Source organism: Neltuma alba, unplaced genomic scaffold, assembly GCF_004799145.2.
Source record: "Neltuma alba isolate B1F8T4 unplaced genomic scaffold, ASM479914v2 tig00011274_pilon, whole genome shotgun sequence".
Classification (NCBI taxonomy): Eukaryota; Viridiplantae; Streptophyta; class Magnoliopsida; order Fabales; family Fabaceae; genus Neltuma; species Neltuma alba.
In genome coordinates, this window is record NW_021635984.1 from 458,493 (window position 1) to 473,638 (window position 15,146).

At 34.3% G+C, this 15,146-nt stretch overlaps 2 protein-coding genes across 2 annotated transcripts; one reads left to right on the top strand and one right to left on the bottom strand.

Annotated features, from left to right (window-relative positions):
* Positions 1 to 1,339: 1,339 nt before the first annotated feature.
* LOC114763317 (ras-related protein RABD2a) lies at positions 1,340 to 6,296 on the top strand. The gene is made up of 8 exons (XM_028952941.1): positions 1,340 to 1,499; positions 2,654 to 2,726; positions 4,520 to 4,567; positions 4,647 to 4,694; positions 4,844 to 4,915; positions 5,018 to 5,173; positions 5,332 to 5,435; positions 5,919 to 6,296. The coding sequence occupies exons 1-8, from the start codon at positions 1,486 to 1,488 to the stop codon at positions 6,010 to 6,012; spliced, it is 609 nt and encodes a 202-aa protein (XP_028808774.1). The 5' UTR covers positions 1,340 to 1,485; the 3' UTR covers positions 6,013 to 6,296.
* A 3,376-nt stretch (positions 6,297 to 9,672) lies between these two features.
* On the bottom strand, positions 9,673 to 14,043 carry LOC114763312 (RGG repeats nuclear RNA binding protein A). The gene is made up of 7 exons (XM_028952936.1): positions 13,602 to 14,043; positions 12,418 to 12,715; positions 12,275 to 12,340; positions 12,017 to 12,149; positions 11,307 to 11,462; positions 11,177 to 11,233; positions 9,673 to 10,151 (listed from the first exon to the last, which is right to left on the bottom strand). The coding sequence occupies exons 1-7, from the start codon at positions 13,807 to 13,809 to the stop codon at positions 9,978 to 9,980; spliced, it is 1,092 nt and encodes a 363-aa protein (XP_028808769.1). The 5' UTR covers positions 13,810 to 14,043; the 3' UTR covers positions 9,673 to 9,977.
* Positions 14,044 to 15,146: the final 1,103 nt, after the last annotated feature.

Genomic DNA, 15,146 nt, shown 5'->3' on the forward strand with positions numbered 1-15,146 from the left:
CAAAAAAAAGGCGTTGTAACAGGAATTTTATAATTTCTATGGTATTTATTTGTTATTTTTTCTAAAAAATATGGAAATTCAAAAAACAAATTATATTAGTTTGATTCACTAATAGCAATGTCTCAAAAGATCCACATTATTTATACATTTATTTTCTGCTATAAATTTATGTTTCTCTTTTGGTAAATGGATAATTTTATTCTAACACAGTATAACTAAAAATATACATGCAAATATTAGAATTTTATAAGATCATGTAACCAACATAAAAGCATACTATAAGCTCCAATACAAAAGGAACAGTATAAATAACTCAACCCAATTTAAAAAATCAAAAGACATGGAAATAAAACTAAACCAAATTAAAGCCTGAAGTGCAAACACAAAATAACGTCTAGTCCTTAATATAAGACCTTGTTTGATTTTTATTTGGATCTAAATATAAGACCCAATCTATTTTGTCTCTTATATTTATGCATTTTTTTCTAAGTTAGTCCTTCTAAGAATGGTAGCTCTAACCAATACACGTGATTAGCAAGGATATTTTAAAAAAGATAACACATATTTATTACAAATAACTAACTTAACTTATTTTCTTAATTTTTTTAAATTAGTCAATTAATTCTTATATAAGAACCGGAGGTAGTATATCATAACAAAAAAGGGGTCATAATCTATACCACAGAACTTGAATTTAGTTAGATTATCGTTTCATCAAAAGTATAATACATTTTCATGCAAAAGTGAATATTCAATTATCTGACTTTTTACAAGATTTTGGTTTTTTTCCAACTTTATAAAATTTTTATACAATTTTGCTACCCCGAAAAAATTAAATTTAATACATCATTATTTAAGAACGTTTTGTTAACATTTAAAATTTTAATGGGAGAATTTTTTTTGTAAATAAAATTAATGACTAAAAAAATACTCTTTAAAATTAAGAGATCAAAATAAAATTATGCGTAAAATTTAAAAGACTAAATATGTATTTTTGCTTATATTTTTATTATATGTTCTTCATATAATAAATCTGCGATATTCAAATTATACAAAATTATTATTTATCTGAAAATAATTAAAATTATTTCGCAAAAAATAATTACAATTATAATTATAAATCACATTACTAAAATACCTCAAGTGATAATTACAATGGAATGGATAATTTGAAAAAAAAAAAGTTTATAAATTTGAGAAGGCAAATTGAATTGAAATTAGGTGAGGAGGCAAGAAAAAATTGGAACCGTTATAATTATAAGCCCATGCGAATAAATTAGTTGGTCTTATCGCCTGGCTCTTAGAAAAAGCATTTATCATATTTTAACTTGACAACTCAATAAAGTTATTTAGGCGCACAAGACTCTACAAGTCTCCTTTTATAACAAGCATAAGAGCATCAGACGAAGAGGTTCTCTCCAGGTTCTGCCCTCCTCCTCTGGTGCGATTCTGCTAACATTTGGAGATCCTATTCACTTAACCGACATGAATCCTGAGTAGTACGTCTATCTATCCATTTATGTTTTTGATCTTCAATTTCCTATCGTTATCCATGCTTCTGGGGACCCAAAGAATCTTTTTTTAACTTTCGGGGAGATTTATTTTTGTTTCCGATTGTATTTGTTCTTTTCGTGGAGGGTAAGTGCGGTTGTAGTTTGTTGGGGTTGCTGGGTTTGCTGTTATGATCGAGGATTTTTGTGCGTAACCCTAGATTGATCAGCTTTCTCAAATCAGATACGATTAATTGGGTTGCAATTCTGCTAATAGACAATCGTGGGTTCTATCGGAATTCCGTTCGCTGATTTTAATAACGATTTCAAATCGTAAGATTTATTTCAATTTTGCCCTCCTTTTATTTTGGAAGAAAATTTATCATTTTTGTTGGTAATTTTCTTGCCTTGATGAGAATTTTGATTAGTTTGAAGATAAAATTGATGTGTTATCCTCACGCTGAATTGCTTGATCGTTTTTTGAAATGAGACCCGATTGACTGGATTGAATTCTGTTATTGTTCGATCTTGGGAATCAATAAATAGCTGCACCGACATATTCTTGTAATGTCTAATTGCAATCTCTGGGTTCTCAACTTCGGCAAAGTTGTCACTTTATTTGAACGAACCCCTAAGATGTATTTGCTATATGGTTGACTTTACTGCGGACAAGTTTTCCTAAATCTGAAAATTAGGGGAAACTTCCGTAATTGCCTACCCATCTTTAGATTACAAATGTTGTTAACTGTAACGGTTTCTCGTGTGATGCGAATTTATGTTGAGGTCTTGAGGCCCTATGCGCAATTTCGCCTTGCTATTCATTGATCTCCTTATACCCGTTTGCCAATGAACACGTAATGCCCCACTAGGTAATGACTTGAGGAAAATATGAATGGGTAAGCTTTGCGGATGATTTGCATCAGTCATGCAAATACTCCAGTATCTAAGCATTGCTATACTGTTAAACAATCATCCGCATGTTTTTGATATTTGAGTTACTTTTATGAGAGATTTCTTGTATAATTTTTTTTTTTAAAAAAAATAATCAATCACTATGAATAAGTGAGTATTGACATTTCATGTTTACTCTTCAGCTTGAATTTGGGTAGTTAATTACATCTATTTTAATTAAGAAAGTTAATGAACATCTGGTTTCATTGCAGTGATTATTTGTTCAAGCTCCTTCTTATTGGAGACTCTGGTGTTGGCAAGTCATGTCTTCTTCTGAGATTTGCTGTAAGCTATTTATTATTTCTAATTTATGTGATGCTAAGTAGTACTCCCTCCGTTCCTTATTATAAGAGACAAATAACCGAAGTACGTTAATCAAAAAAATAGTTAAAATTAGTTAAGAACAATTAATGTGTAAAAAGTATAATTTTTTTCCAAAAATGCCCTCATTAATAAGGAGAGAGAGCATGAGAGAGAACAATTAAATTATTAAAAGAAAGAGAAGTGGGAGGGAGAGAGAGTGTGAGTTGGAGATAATAAATATGGGTAAAATAGTAAATCAACACAAAAAAGTAGAGACAACTTGTAAGTGTCTCTTATATATAGGAACATGCCATAAGCATCAAATGTCTCTTATAATAAGGAACGGAGGGAGTATCTTTTACCACTACGTGGTTCTGTGACAGTATTTTTTTTCTTTTCGCCCCACTCCTTTACTGGCTTACCTTGCTTTTCTTCTCTTCTACAAAAATGTGTTTTTTCATGTCTCGAAACTTCCTTTTAAGTGTATCAGGATGATATTTTGTAGCAGCAACACTTTACCCATAAACATTACATGCTTTGTTCTTTGTTTTATTTGTGTTACAATTTTGTTAACCTAAGAAATTAAAGAATGAATTTGTGAACGGACCTTGAATCTGTCCTTGGACCATATCACCTCTCTTCCTTCATTGTATCTAAATGCATGTCCACCATGGAATGGACACATGAAATTATTTAACTATTTTGTTATGTCCCGATAGTTTTATTTAATTGGGAAAGAAGGAAAGAGGATTTAGTTTCCAAATGATGGACAAGCAACTGCATTGAATCCCCAATCCAGCTTGTCTGCTACTCAGACGGTGGGCCGAAAAAAATCCAGCTTTTCTACCTTGCATTAGCCCCCCCCCCTTTTTTGTAAATCAATTTTGTTGGTTCAGGTTTTCCATTCATTGAACTGAATCAGTTTACATCAGTATATAGTTCGGGTCTCTGATTGAACTAGAGTAGTTGTCTAACTAACATATATGGGCCTGGGCTTAAGCCCATAAAATGTTGGAGCATGTTTGGTTTTTAAAAGGACTTTTGGTTACAAAAGTTTGTTTGCCATAAGTAGAAGTCACTTTTTGGAAGTAAGAAATTTTTACTTCTTCAAATGTACTTTCCAAATGTGCTTTGCTTCAAAAAGTATGATAACCAAACATGTGAAAATGCAAAAAGGACTTTAGACATCTCAAAAGTTCTATACAAGCAAGCACTCGTATGGTATGCTAACAATCAGAGGGTTTAAACTATGTTTCTCTTTGTTTTACTTTTGTCAATCGTATTTCCATTTTCTAGATTAGTCCTTTAACAGTGATAGGTCACCTTGAAAAGCCCGTTTGGAATTTTGAAGTTTCCTCTATGGCAAAGTCATTTATCGTTACAGAACTATTCAATAGGTCAATATTAATAATGCATTGCAATTTGTTAGGCCAAACAAGGGATTTCTAGCTCATGGTTTAGGCTTTAGAAACAGCAATAACCCCATTATATGTTGCCTAGTTGTTTAATATCATTAGGCAGAGGCAGACATGCAGGTTCTTATATGTCAAATGTCTGTAAATTTTGCATTTTTTGAAGCTATCTGTTAGTGGGATATGTCTTATAAGCTTTTCTTTTCTTAATTAAAATTCTTCTATCCGCCCATGTTTGATGTCATGGAAGGTTCATGGACAGTACTGTCACTCTGCATGTTTGGTTGATCATACTGATGGTACATGGGGTCTAAGTGGAGTAATTTGTGCTGTCAAGTTGATAATTTTTTCATTTGACCGCAGGATGATTCATATATTGACAGTTACATAAGCACCATTGGAGTAGATTTTGTGAGTACAACTTCTAGCTTTAGCTTGAATTGATTTGGAATGTTTCCATAAGAGCTGACGTTATTTCCTTTTCATGTAGAAAATACGAACTGTTGAGCAGGATGGGAAGACCATTAAACTTCAGATTGTATGTATCTCATTGGCTTATATGATGTTATTTATTTTCAAGAGGCTGCAGCTATACGTTTTAACATCTACGCAATTATTTTCACATGCAAATGAGATGTTTCCTCATCAGATTGTTTATTGCCTGGTTTCAATCTGCTTTGTATGTAGTGGGACACTGCAGGGCAAGAACGATTTCGCACAATCACCAGTAGCTACTACCGTGGGGCACATGGGATCATTGTGAGTGATGTTTTTCTTGACTTAAATTTTCAGGAGTACAAGATTTTTCTCCTCTATGGATTCTCCTTTATGTATCAGCTGACTGGTTTCTATCTGGCACAGATTGTTTATGATGTGACAGACCAAGAGAGCTTCAATAATGTGAAGCAGTGGCTCAGTGAAATTGACCGCTATGCTAGTGATAACGTTAACAAACTCTTGGTTGGAAACAAGTGTGATCTTAAAGATAATAGAGCTGTCTCATATGAAGCCGCTAAAGTATAGTATTGGCATACATCTATTAATTATTTGCTCTATTTCAGCCAAAGAATTAATTTCAACTATGTTGATTTATACAGCTGTTGGAAGTTATTGCTATCTCATTCTTGCTTCAGTTCACCCTCATGTTACCTTTTTATTTTGCTATTCTTTTGTAGGCATTTGCTGATGAAATTGGCATACCTTTTCTGGAAACAAGTGCAAAAGATGCTACCAATGTGGAACAGGCATTCATGGCCATGGCTGCTGCAATCAAGGATAGGTACTAATTCCTTTTTTTTAATGTTTTTTTTAAGTCATAGAAAAGAAAATGAAATTTTGATTGAAGAACACACTCGATCACATGAAATTCAATTTGCTTATTGTTGTGGGTAAAAACAGCAATGAGTGTATGTGTGCGCCCGCATGGAAAAAATGAGGGAAGAGTATTTTAGGTGCAGATTGTAATGGTTGGTATGAAGATATTGATGGTGAATAGAACAGCAATCCTTTTCTAAACATCAGGGTTTATGCTTTACCCTTTGGTTATTAGATCTTTGGAAGATGGGGTGCAACAGTTCATGAAAAAATGGATTGAGATCCAACCTAATGGGAATGTTATGGAACATGCCATTATCTTCTCATTTTGGGACTTTCTCCTCAATCCAAACATATCCAATGTGGATTTGTTCCTTCAATTTTTTATATACAATTACCAATATTTTCCAAGGGAGCTAATTGATGGTAACTTAATCTTTCTGTGCAGAATGGCCAGCCAACCAGCCAGTAACAATGCAAGGCCTCCGACAGTGCAGATCAGAGGACAGCCCGTTGCCCAGAAGAGTGGGTGCTGTTCTTAGCCTCAAATGCTATTATTTAGTCCCATTTCATTTGGTCTGCTCCTCTTACTCTCTGATGCATGTAATGTAAGATTTGTTTGTTATTTCACTAAATAGTGGATCAATGTCATAGAATTCCTCATGGTTTGGGAACCGACCTAGATGATCCCATTCTTTAGTAAATACTTTCTGATGTTATGGTTTGTGCAAAATATATTACTCAGGGATGATAATATACTGTGATGATAAAGTATTCTCGTCCTTTGAATTGCTAGTTAAGACCATAAACGCTTTATCTTTTATCATGTTGGACTGGTTCAAAATATGTTGATCTCTCAGTCTCACAGGGAATCCCTCGTTTTTAGAGAACAGTAAACCAAAGTCCTTGTATTTTATCAACCCTGTCATTTTGTCAATGTCTTATGGTGTAGTGGCATGAAGGTTGGGAGGTTCTGAGTTCGATAATTTTAGGCTATAGTGTCTGCTCCTCTAAATCCACCCCCCCCCCCCAAAAAAAAAAAAAAAGAGGGAATTTTTGATCAAATAAAAAAAATTAGTAAGCTGAAGCGACAAACTCGTTCTGCTGTTTCCACTGTCTTCTCATCTGCTCAAAGGTAGGGATCTTGTCAATTTTCTGGAGGATGTATTAGTTATGACCCCTGATACCTGGTGCAATTGGCTGTCAAATAGTTAAGACATAACCTCAGGTCAGTCATCTTGCAATGGTTAATCAGGAATTATCCGTAAAGAACCTCATGTTGATATAAAAATGGTTTTTTTGTTGGCCTGAAATATGAAAATGGTGTTGCATACTTGCCAAAAAAAAATGGCAGTGAATATATGGGTTGAATCATGTTTTTATATAGATAATATTATTATTGCCGATGGACCGTATCTCATTTCATAATCATTGGACCCGCGCCATTTTCCCATTTTATGCCTTCAACTTCCCCCATTTAATCGCCAATAAGGGCATTGTGATTGTGAAGCAAGCATATATTCTTCCCTCGTTCTCTCCCCCCATCAAAATTCTCCTTTGCGGCCTTCCTCATCCAGACAAAGCATAAGAGAATAACGTATGTTTGGTAGGAAGCTTTTGTAAGGAAAAGGCGAAGGGCAAGTTATAAGCAAACCAACAGCGAGAAAAATAGAGGGTTTTATCTAATATAATGCAAAAACACTTATTTCAAGTTCATCCAAATAGCTGTATCATGTTTCATATGAATAAGAGAGATAAAGAAATGATCAATAATGAGTGAGTTGAGTGAAGGGAATTCATTTTTTCCCCCTCAAACAGAGATCAATACTTCAAACCTTGTGGATAAAAACATTATTTTCAAAGAGACATTACCCGTTAAGTTGGACAATGCCTAAATTTTGATAAATATTGCTTCCCAATTACATGTGTCAACCGAAAAGAAAGGATAAATAATTAATGCAACACATTTGGTGTGAATAATACCCGGAGGATAGCAAAAATAAAAAGGCTTAACTGTTCCCAATTAAAAGTTCTCTAACTTCTATCAATTTTTATAACATACGTTTTAGAAGATTTCAGTGTTTCGTTTTAGTAGTCTTTTTTTTTTTTTAACAAGAAATTAATGTCATTTTTCAAAATTCATGTCATTTAAAACGCATAGTGGAGTAAGTGTATAGCGTAGTATTTATTGAGGGGCATATTTTTTGAAATATTGGGATGGTTTTAAAGACATTAACCGCTAAGAACTAATACCTCCGATCCTTAATATAAGATCTTATTTGACTTTTATTTTGGTTCTAATTATAGGACCCCAATCTATTTTGTCTCTCATATTTATGTATTTTTTTCTTAAGGTGGTCCTTCTAATAATGGTAGTTCTAGCCAATCAACTTAGTAAGTAAGGAGATTTTAGGAAACACCGTATATATTTATTACAAATAACTAACTTAACTTATTTTCTTAATCTCCTTAAATTAGTCAATTAGCTCTTATAATTAGGACCGGAGGTAGTATTTCTCCTTGCTTTCATTAGATGATTAAAAATGACTTAAAATAACAAAAGAAGCATGTTAACTTGTTACTCTCCATATTCCTTATTACACGCACCAAAGTATTTATTAATACTAGCTCTGGTCCTTAATATAAGACCTCATTTAACTTTAATTTTAATCTTAAATATAAGACCCCAATCCACTTTGTCTCTAATATTTATGTATTTTTTTCCAACAGTCTTTTTAACAATAGTAGTTCTAGTCAATACACTTGATTAGTAAGAATATTTTAGGAAAGACAACACTTATTTATTGCAAATAACTAACTTAACTTCTTTTCTTAATCTCTTCAAATTAGTCAACTAGCTCTTATAATTAGGACATAAGGTAGTATTATCATTTTAGAGACGTTATTTTCTTTGAAGGATTAAGATGTAAATTTGCATCAAAATTTTTCACTTAGAAATGCCACGTACCTGGAAGCTTTTTTTTTTTTTTTGTGCAAATTTATCTTGAACAATCTTATCCCTACCGTTAAAAATATTAACAATCAATATTAAATATCAATGTTAATTTTTTAATGGTAAAAACAAAATTGATATAATTTTAAATTTTCAAAACAAATTTACACCGGCAAACTTTGGGAGTCCTAAATAAAAACTTTCAAGGCAAATCTACACTCTTTAAATACATGATTGTACAGGATCACGGTTTTGTTTTGATTTTGAGAAGGTTGGATTAACTGATTAAGTCAACAGGAACAGTAGACATTAGAGACATCATAAAATTTAGAAAAAAATTAATGTTTTGATTCTCCTAATTTTAACTCACTCCCGAGTTATTCAAATTAAAATTTCAAGAACTAAATTACACTAAGTCATAATTAAAAAAATTAAGTAAAAATTGAATTCATTAAATTTTATGAAAACCTTTTTGTCAAAAATTAATTATTAATTATTCCTACGAAGACCCATCCTTTCTTGTTACCAAAATCCTTTCCGCCCTTTTCAAAGCAAGGATATACGAGACAGATCAACATCCTTGTCGGCTATTTCGCGAGCATTGAATCTATACTTGACCGCAACACAAATCTTTATTCCTATGAGCTAGCTTCTTCGTTTTCTTCTTTTCCTTCATCCTCAACATTTCAAACTGTCATGTTCTAACCTCTGACACCCACATGTTAACTCGGAACTTTCGTATGCCATCATAGATTGGCATGGGGTCCATTTGGCACCCAAAACATTTCAAAACAGGAGAGAGAGAATGAGAAAAGGAAGGCTGAGGCCCTAAACTTTATTCCAAACAAAGCCATCTCACTATGTCCAGAACGCAATAAATATTCCTTCCCTCACTTTTCCCATTTCAAGCAACTCCTACATGAACCAATCACACGCCCACGAGGCCTTAATGGTAGTCATTTTCAAAGAAAATGCTTTAGTCAGAAAAATGGGGCGATGAGAGACAGTAACGGTAATTTATGTTGTAATTGAATATTCAGCCATCAAACCAATGACATGGCAATTATAATACCAAAGGTCAATGCATCACCCCGTGTGAATATGCCAAATTCTTTGAACCAGAGAAGCTTCAGTAGTTCGTCACAACTTAAATGCCATGAAACTTCCCTGACTCAGGCGTAGCACTCAAGTCGAGGCATATCCACCCGGAACTACCTGGCGAATATTATACCTAATATGGGGAACCAGATTTTGAAACCAAAACTGAGTAATCAATCTTATAAATAAAAGCAGACTCAGCAACATTTATGTTTTATCCGCCATGACATACCCCCAAAATTTCAACAGAGAGAAGCAAAACACAGCAACTGGGGGGAAAGGCTACAAGTGAACAACGGACCGTATGATGAACCTAAATTTACATTCTAAGATAAAATTAAATGATCCTTCTGACGCATGAAATCCAATTACCATGGTAATTTCTGACTCAGTTCAAAGCAGATGACTCAAAATCGAATAAAGGACAGGGAAATGCCAGCAAGGTTCTAGATAACCTCACTTGCCACCCAATGTTGGAAACTGCCCAGGATCTTCAATTGATGGAGCTGCCGCACTGCCTGCAGCATTACCACCATAACCTCTTGATCCACGAGCACGACCCCTGCCACGTCCACCTGAGTAGTACCTTTCCCCTTCAGCAGGCTTCAGAAACTCGTTAATGCTGACAGCCTAAAGACATGAAATGAAACAAAAAATGAGGACAAAAACACAAGAGATTGACAGGTTACAAAGCTATGAGAAAAGAGAAGGATGACAATTCAAATTTAAGTATCTTTAAAAATAGGTAATTAGACCAAATTTGATCTCACAAGCTCATTTTAAGCATAAAATTAAGTAAATTTATACATAAAATTGTATGGGATAGCTTGAGGTAAAGTTATAGGAGAGATAGCATCTGCTTTCCATACAATTCTCACACATTCAATAGCGCACTCAAACAGCAGCAGAATTTATTCCCCTCATATCACATAAACCCTCTTCAAATGCATTCTCAGCGTAGAAAACCAAACAAACAAACCAGAAAACAGTGAAAACAAAATGTTGAGAGAATACGATACCAACAAATCATAACATGCATCAACCGAAAGATTAGATCCAAATGGACAATACATAGAAATATTTGGTTAGAATAACTGGCATGAGTGCATATTCAGTTAGTCACAGAAAAAGGAGAACTAGTTCCACACCAATCACCTAATCGTAGATATCAACAGGCATGCATAAAGAGAGAACAGAATATTAAGAGCTTAGAATTTAGTGAACGATGGTTGCAAACATAACACTGGAGCTTTCTTTGACGGTTGGCAAAAGCCAATATTTTTTATGGGGTATTTTTAGGCAACTACACCTGTTGCGTTTCAATCATTTTGTCAACTATGTATCACTAAACTTTTCATAGAAACTTTTGATAAATTCAAATAAATAACAGCTGTCAAAAAATCAGGCCAAAAAACAAAAAAAAAGACTTTCAAAGCTCGGATCTGAGGAAAGTGAGTGCAATAGCACCTAAAGTTGAGCCAAAAGCCCATATGGGTTCTTAACTTGGACTCAAAGATATTAATCATTAATATTAATGACTTTAATAAAATATTGGCCAGGAAATTTCATAGTCGAGCACAAAACCAAAAATATAAAGGAAATAAGAAGCATGTTCAAAAACAATAAAATCATAGGAAAATGAAATCATGTCGCACCTTCTTGGATTTCTCTTCCCTCTCAAGAGCCTCCTTGCGCTTGTCCTTATCAGATCCCTGATAAGCAGGTAAGTGTCAAAATCATGGATAACCAATCCACTATAACCAGAACAAGAGGTAAAATTCCGACCAGTTTAATGAAGATGTCATCATTGTCTTTCTTGCTTGACAGTTGCTGCATGGACTCAAACTCCTTAACATCTACTTTTCTCTCCTCAGTCCTGAGTGCCTGCAAGGCCTTACGTTTCTCTTCCAACACTTTCTCGTATTCTTCCAGAGTCATCTCCTGACCCAGGAAATTCACTTTTAAAGCACAATAATTTAAGAGAAGAAAAGCACAAGCATCGAATTACAATTGCAATTATATATAATAGAAAACACAAATGTGAAGGACATCAGGCTATATGCATGCACCCTAACAGTCTGGAAAAAATGATCGAGATAAAATCATCACATATCAATCGAAAAAATGAAATGAACTGGAGCTCGCTTATAAGTAAATGAGAAAAGATATCAATGTGCGTAGTTAAGTCCCAAGTGCAGTTTTGAAAATAAACAGAGAAAGTTCGACAAATAAATAAAAAGCAACCCATACAATTCAGTAAAGATACATTTAGCAGATTAACCCAGCTGAAATGTATTCGTTTATCATCAATAGCTTCCAGATCACTTTACAGGTTTGGTCACATGCAATTTAATAATTTTTTTTTAATAAACACGTGACAACACAGATATCTTCTGCTTGTCTATCAAACATGAGAAAGTAAAAAAAAATTATAGATGAAGATGAAGCAGATACAGGTTAAATATTAAAGACTTTAAATAAATGAAGAAATTCACTTTATCCTCAGGCTCTTTCTCTTCAGCTTCATTAGTAGGATTATCTTTGTTGGCATCTGCTGCTTCTTCCTCAACTGCAGGCTTCTCATCACCCAAATTCTTGTCAGCTTCAGTCACAACTTCCTCAGTCACCCTAACCAAACCAAAATAAAAATAAATAAATAAACATTATTACTTCAGAATCATAAAATATTCCGAATAAATATGTATCAATAATTCAATAAAAAGCATGAAAGAGGATATCAAGAGAACACTTACTGGGCAAGTTCATCAGTTGATGTTCCCCAGTTACCTCGTCCAGAACCATCACGTTTGATCTCATTTCTGCAAATAGAACATATAAGCTCAATATTGGCAAAAAAAATGATGCTAATTTATCAATATCTTGTAGTCACACACACCCGCGTCCAGTCCCACTGCGGCGTTCAAACGCTCTTCGTGGGCGTACATCTTCACCCACTTCTCCATTGCTCAAGCCACCTCGGCGACCACCACGATAAGGACCACGAGGTCCGCGCCTTTCTGCAGGCTTACCAGTATCTCCTTCTTCAAGAGCTCCCTGACCAGCAGGAGCTCCAGTGCCAGAGAATGAATTATCATCATTTGAAAAGTCACGGTTAAAGCCACGACCATATCCACGCCCACCTCCTCGTCCACCTCCACGGCCTCCCCGATAAGTGTCATTTCTTGCTTCCCTCACTATTAGATGAAAAGTAACATCAATATTGGAAAGAGAATCATTAATCTAGCACAACCAATACAAAGAGCATTCAGGAGTAAGGGTCACAGAGAACAAAACAGTATAAACATACAATTGACAGATTGGTAATAAAATGTTCAAATGATCATACCGATTGACAAGATCACAGGAAAGATCGTCAATTTAAAGGGTTCTGAATACAAGTTGAAGTAAATTTGGGATCTGCAACATCCAGCCATATACACTACATCACAAACTACCTAGGAAAGGTCAAGGCATTCTACAAGGCATATACAGCCTTATTGGAAAACTGAATGGGAGTTAAGGACTACTGCTCTTGCGAAATATTGCATCTATACGATATTATGAATGACACCTTCCAGCAAGGTAATTTAACTTTACTTAAAGTGACTATTTCAAAATATCACACATCACAGAAACCAACAAAAAAGATTAAAAAAATTGGGCATTCGCATATATGTAATAAACACAGGAGACCAAAAAAGTACCCAAACACATAACTTTCAAATCACTTTTGCTTCTAAATTCAAGAGAAACAAAAGAAGACATCTAAGACATGCTTCAACTACATACATATGTTTACGTACATGCAACACGGATTTCACTCACCATCTACACTGGATATAAGCCAGACGTAAAGGAGAAAAGAAAACCATAAACAAGTAACAAAGATAGCAAACCACCAAATCAGAAGTCACATGCTCAACATATTAAGGAACCTACCAACGCCTCATAATACAGCAACACTTAGTTACATTCACTATCAAACAGAAAGCATATACCTGTCAAATAATCAACACGTGGGTACTTCTCCTATGCATCAGAACACATTCACTCAATAAAAAGAGGGAATCAGAAGCTTACCGGCCTGAGATGGAGGAGGTGGCTTAGTAGGCATCTGAGCCACCTTGCTCTGTTGCTGTGACTGAGAACGAGCTCCCTGCTTACCCTGGTCATGAGCCCCGGCTTTCTTCGGCGCAGCCGCCACAACCTTCTCCTGTTCCGCCGCGATAAGCTGCGACGGGTCCTCGGCATCATCACCCAACAAATCGAAAGGGTTCATGGTCGCCATTTCAGAAAGCCCCGATGCAAAACCTCCACACAACTCAACAGAGACTTATACCAACGAGAAGGCGACCACTGGACCCTATATCAACATCAACCCCATCGCAAGCAATACACAGGGAGAGACAAAGATTCACGGGTAGAAAAGAGCGAGAGAAGAACAGAATCAAGAGGGTATATGAGAGAGAAAAACCCTAGCCGCAATAGAGCGCTGTGCAGGTAGAGAGAACAAGAGAGTAAGCAGCAAAATGAGCGCAACCTAATCTCAAACTCGGAATTTATCCTTGAAGCGATTAACTGTTGCGTTTAGGAGCGCTCGTGCAATACCGAAAAACTAAAATAAACATGTTTTTGGGAGGAAAACAAAAAACCCTGTCATGGGCCTCCGGAAACATTTTATTTGATCCAGTGTCTCTGCCCATTATTCAACCCAATTTGGTAAAAAAAAAAATTTTAAAAAAAGGAAAATTGGAGTGTTTTCCCCCGGGGGGAGAAAATAACAAAGTTGGGGTAAACTTTTATTTCTTATTTCCTAGGCACATTGGAACCTTTTGTTTATAATAAAGTTATTTCATAGAAAGGAGTGAAAAAAATTGGAAAGAATTAAAAGTGCGAGTAACCCCTTAATTTTATTTTATATGATATAGAAAAAATGGTGGATAGAAATTTGTTCTTTGTATGAAAAAAAATGTAAATCTTAAAATCCCCCAATTTATTTTACTTTTTGGAAAAATTTCAAATAAGTCTTAAATAATTAATTATTTTTAAGCTCCAAGAATGCCTGCTTACAAAGGGGTGGGCTGAATAGCTCGCCTCCAATTTTTGTAATTTTTTTAAAAATTTTTAATTTTGTCAACTTTTTGTGCCCATCAAAATCTTTGTTTCCCCCTCTCTTTCTTAATTAATTATAGGTTTGTAGTATCTTATTGTATTAGCAACATATTAATATCATATTTAAAGCACTTTTTTTAACTAGAGCTAAATATAAACAATTAATTAAGCATTCCTAACATTAACAATATATAATTTGGTAGAAAACTAACAAATTATAAAAATATTATAAACATTCAAATAAAAGTATAAAATATTTAGTTTGTAACATAACATCATAAGTATAGAAATTTAAAAAAGAAAATCATGAGGGTTAGCCACAAGTACAAACTTGACTACCACATTTATATGTAATTTGGATTGGACTTGTCAGCAATTGATTTTTTTTTAAACCTATCTATAATGCTTCTTCTTTTTTCTTTCACTATTTTTTTTTTGTTTTTCTTATCTTTAATTTTCTTCTCATTATTACCCCCTAGTTTACTTCTCAGCACTTTAAGTGCCCAGTTGTCC

Bases quoted from the DNA above. Each gene is read 5' to 3' on its own strand.
- LOC114763317 (XM_028952941.1), top strand. The intron at 2,727-4,519 runs GTAAGCTATTTA...ATTTGACCGCAG, and splicing joins GTCTTCTTCTGAGATTTGCT to GATGATTCATATATTGACAG. The intron at 4,568-4,646 runs GTGAGTACAACT...CTTTTCATGTAG, and splicing joins GCACCATTGGAGTAGATTTT to AAAATACGAACTGTTGAGCA.
- LOC114763312 (XM_028952936.1), bottom strand. From the start codon at position 13,809: ATGGCGACCATGAACCCTTTCGATTTGTTGGGTGATGATGCCGAGGAC. The intron at 12,716-13,601 runs GTAAGCTTCTGA...TTCATCTAATAG, and splicing joins ACCTCCTCCATCTCAGGCCG to TGAGGGAAGCAAGAAATGAC. The intron at 10,152-11,176 runs GTGCGACATGAT...TCATGTCTTTAG, and splicing joins GGGAAGAGAAATCCAAGAAG to GCTGTCAGCATTAACGAGTT.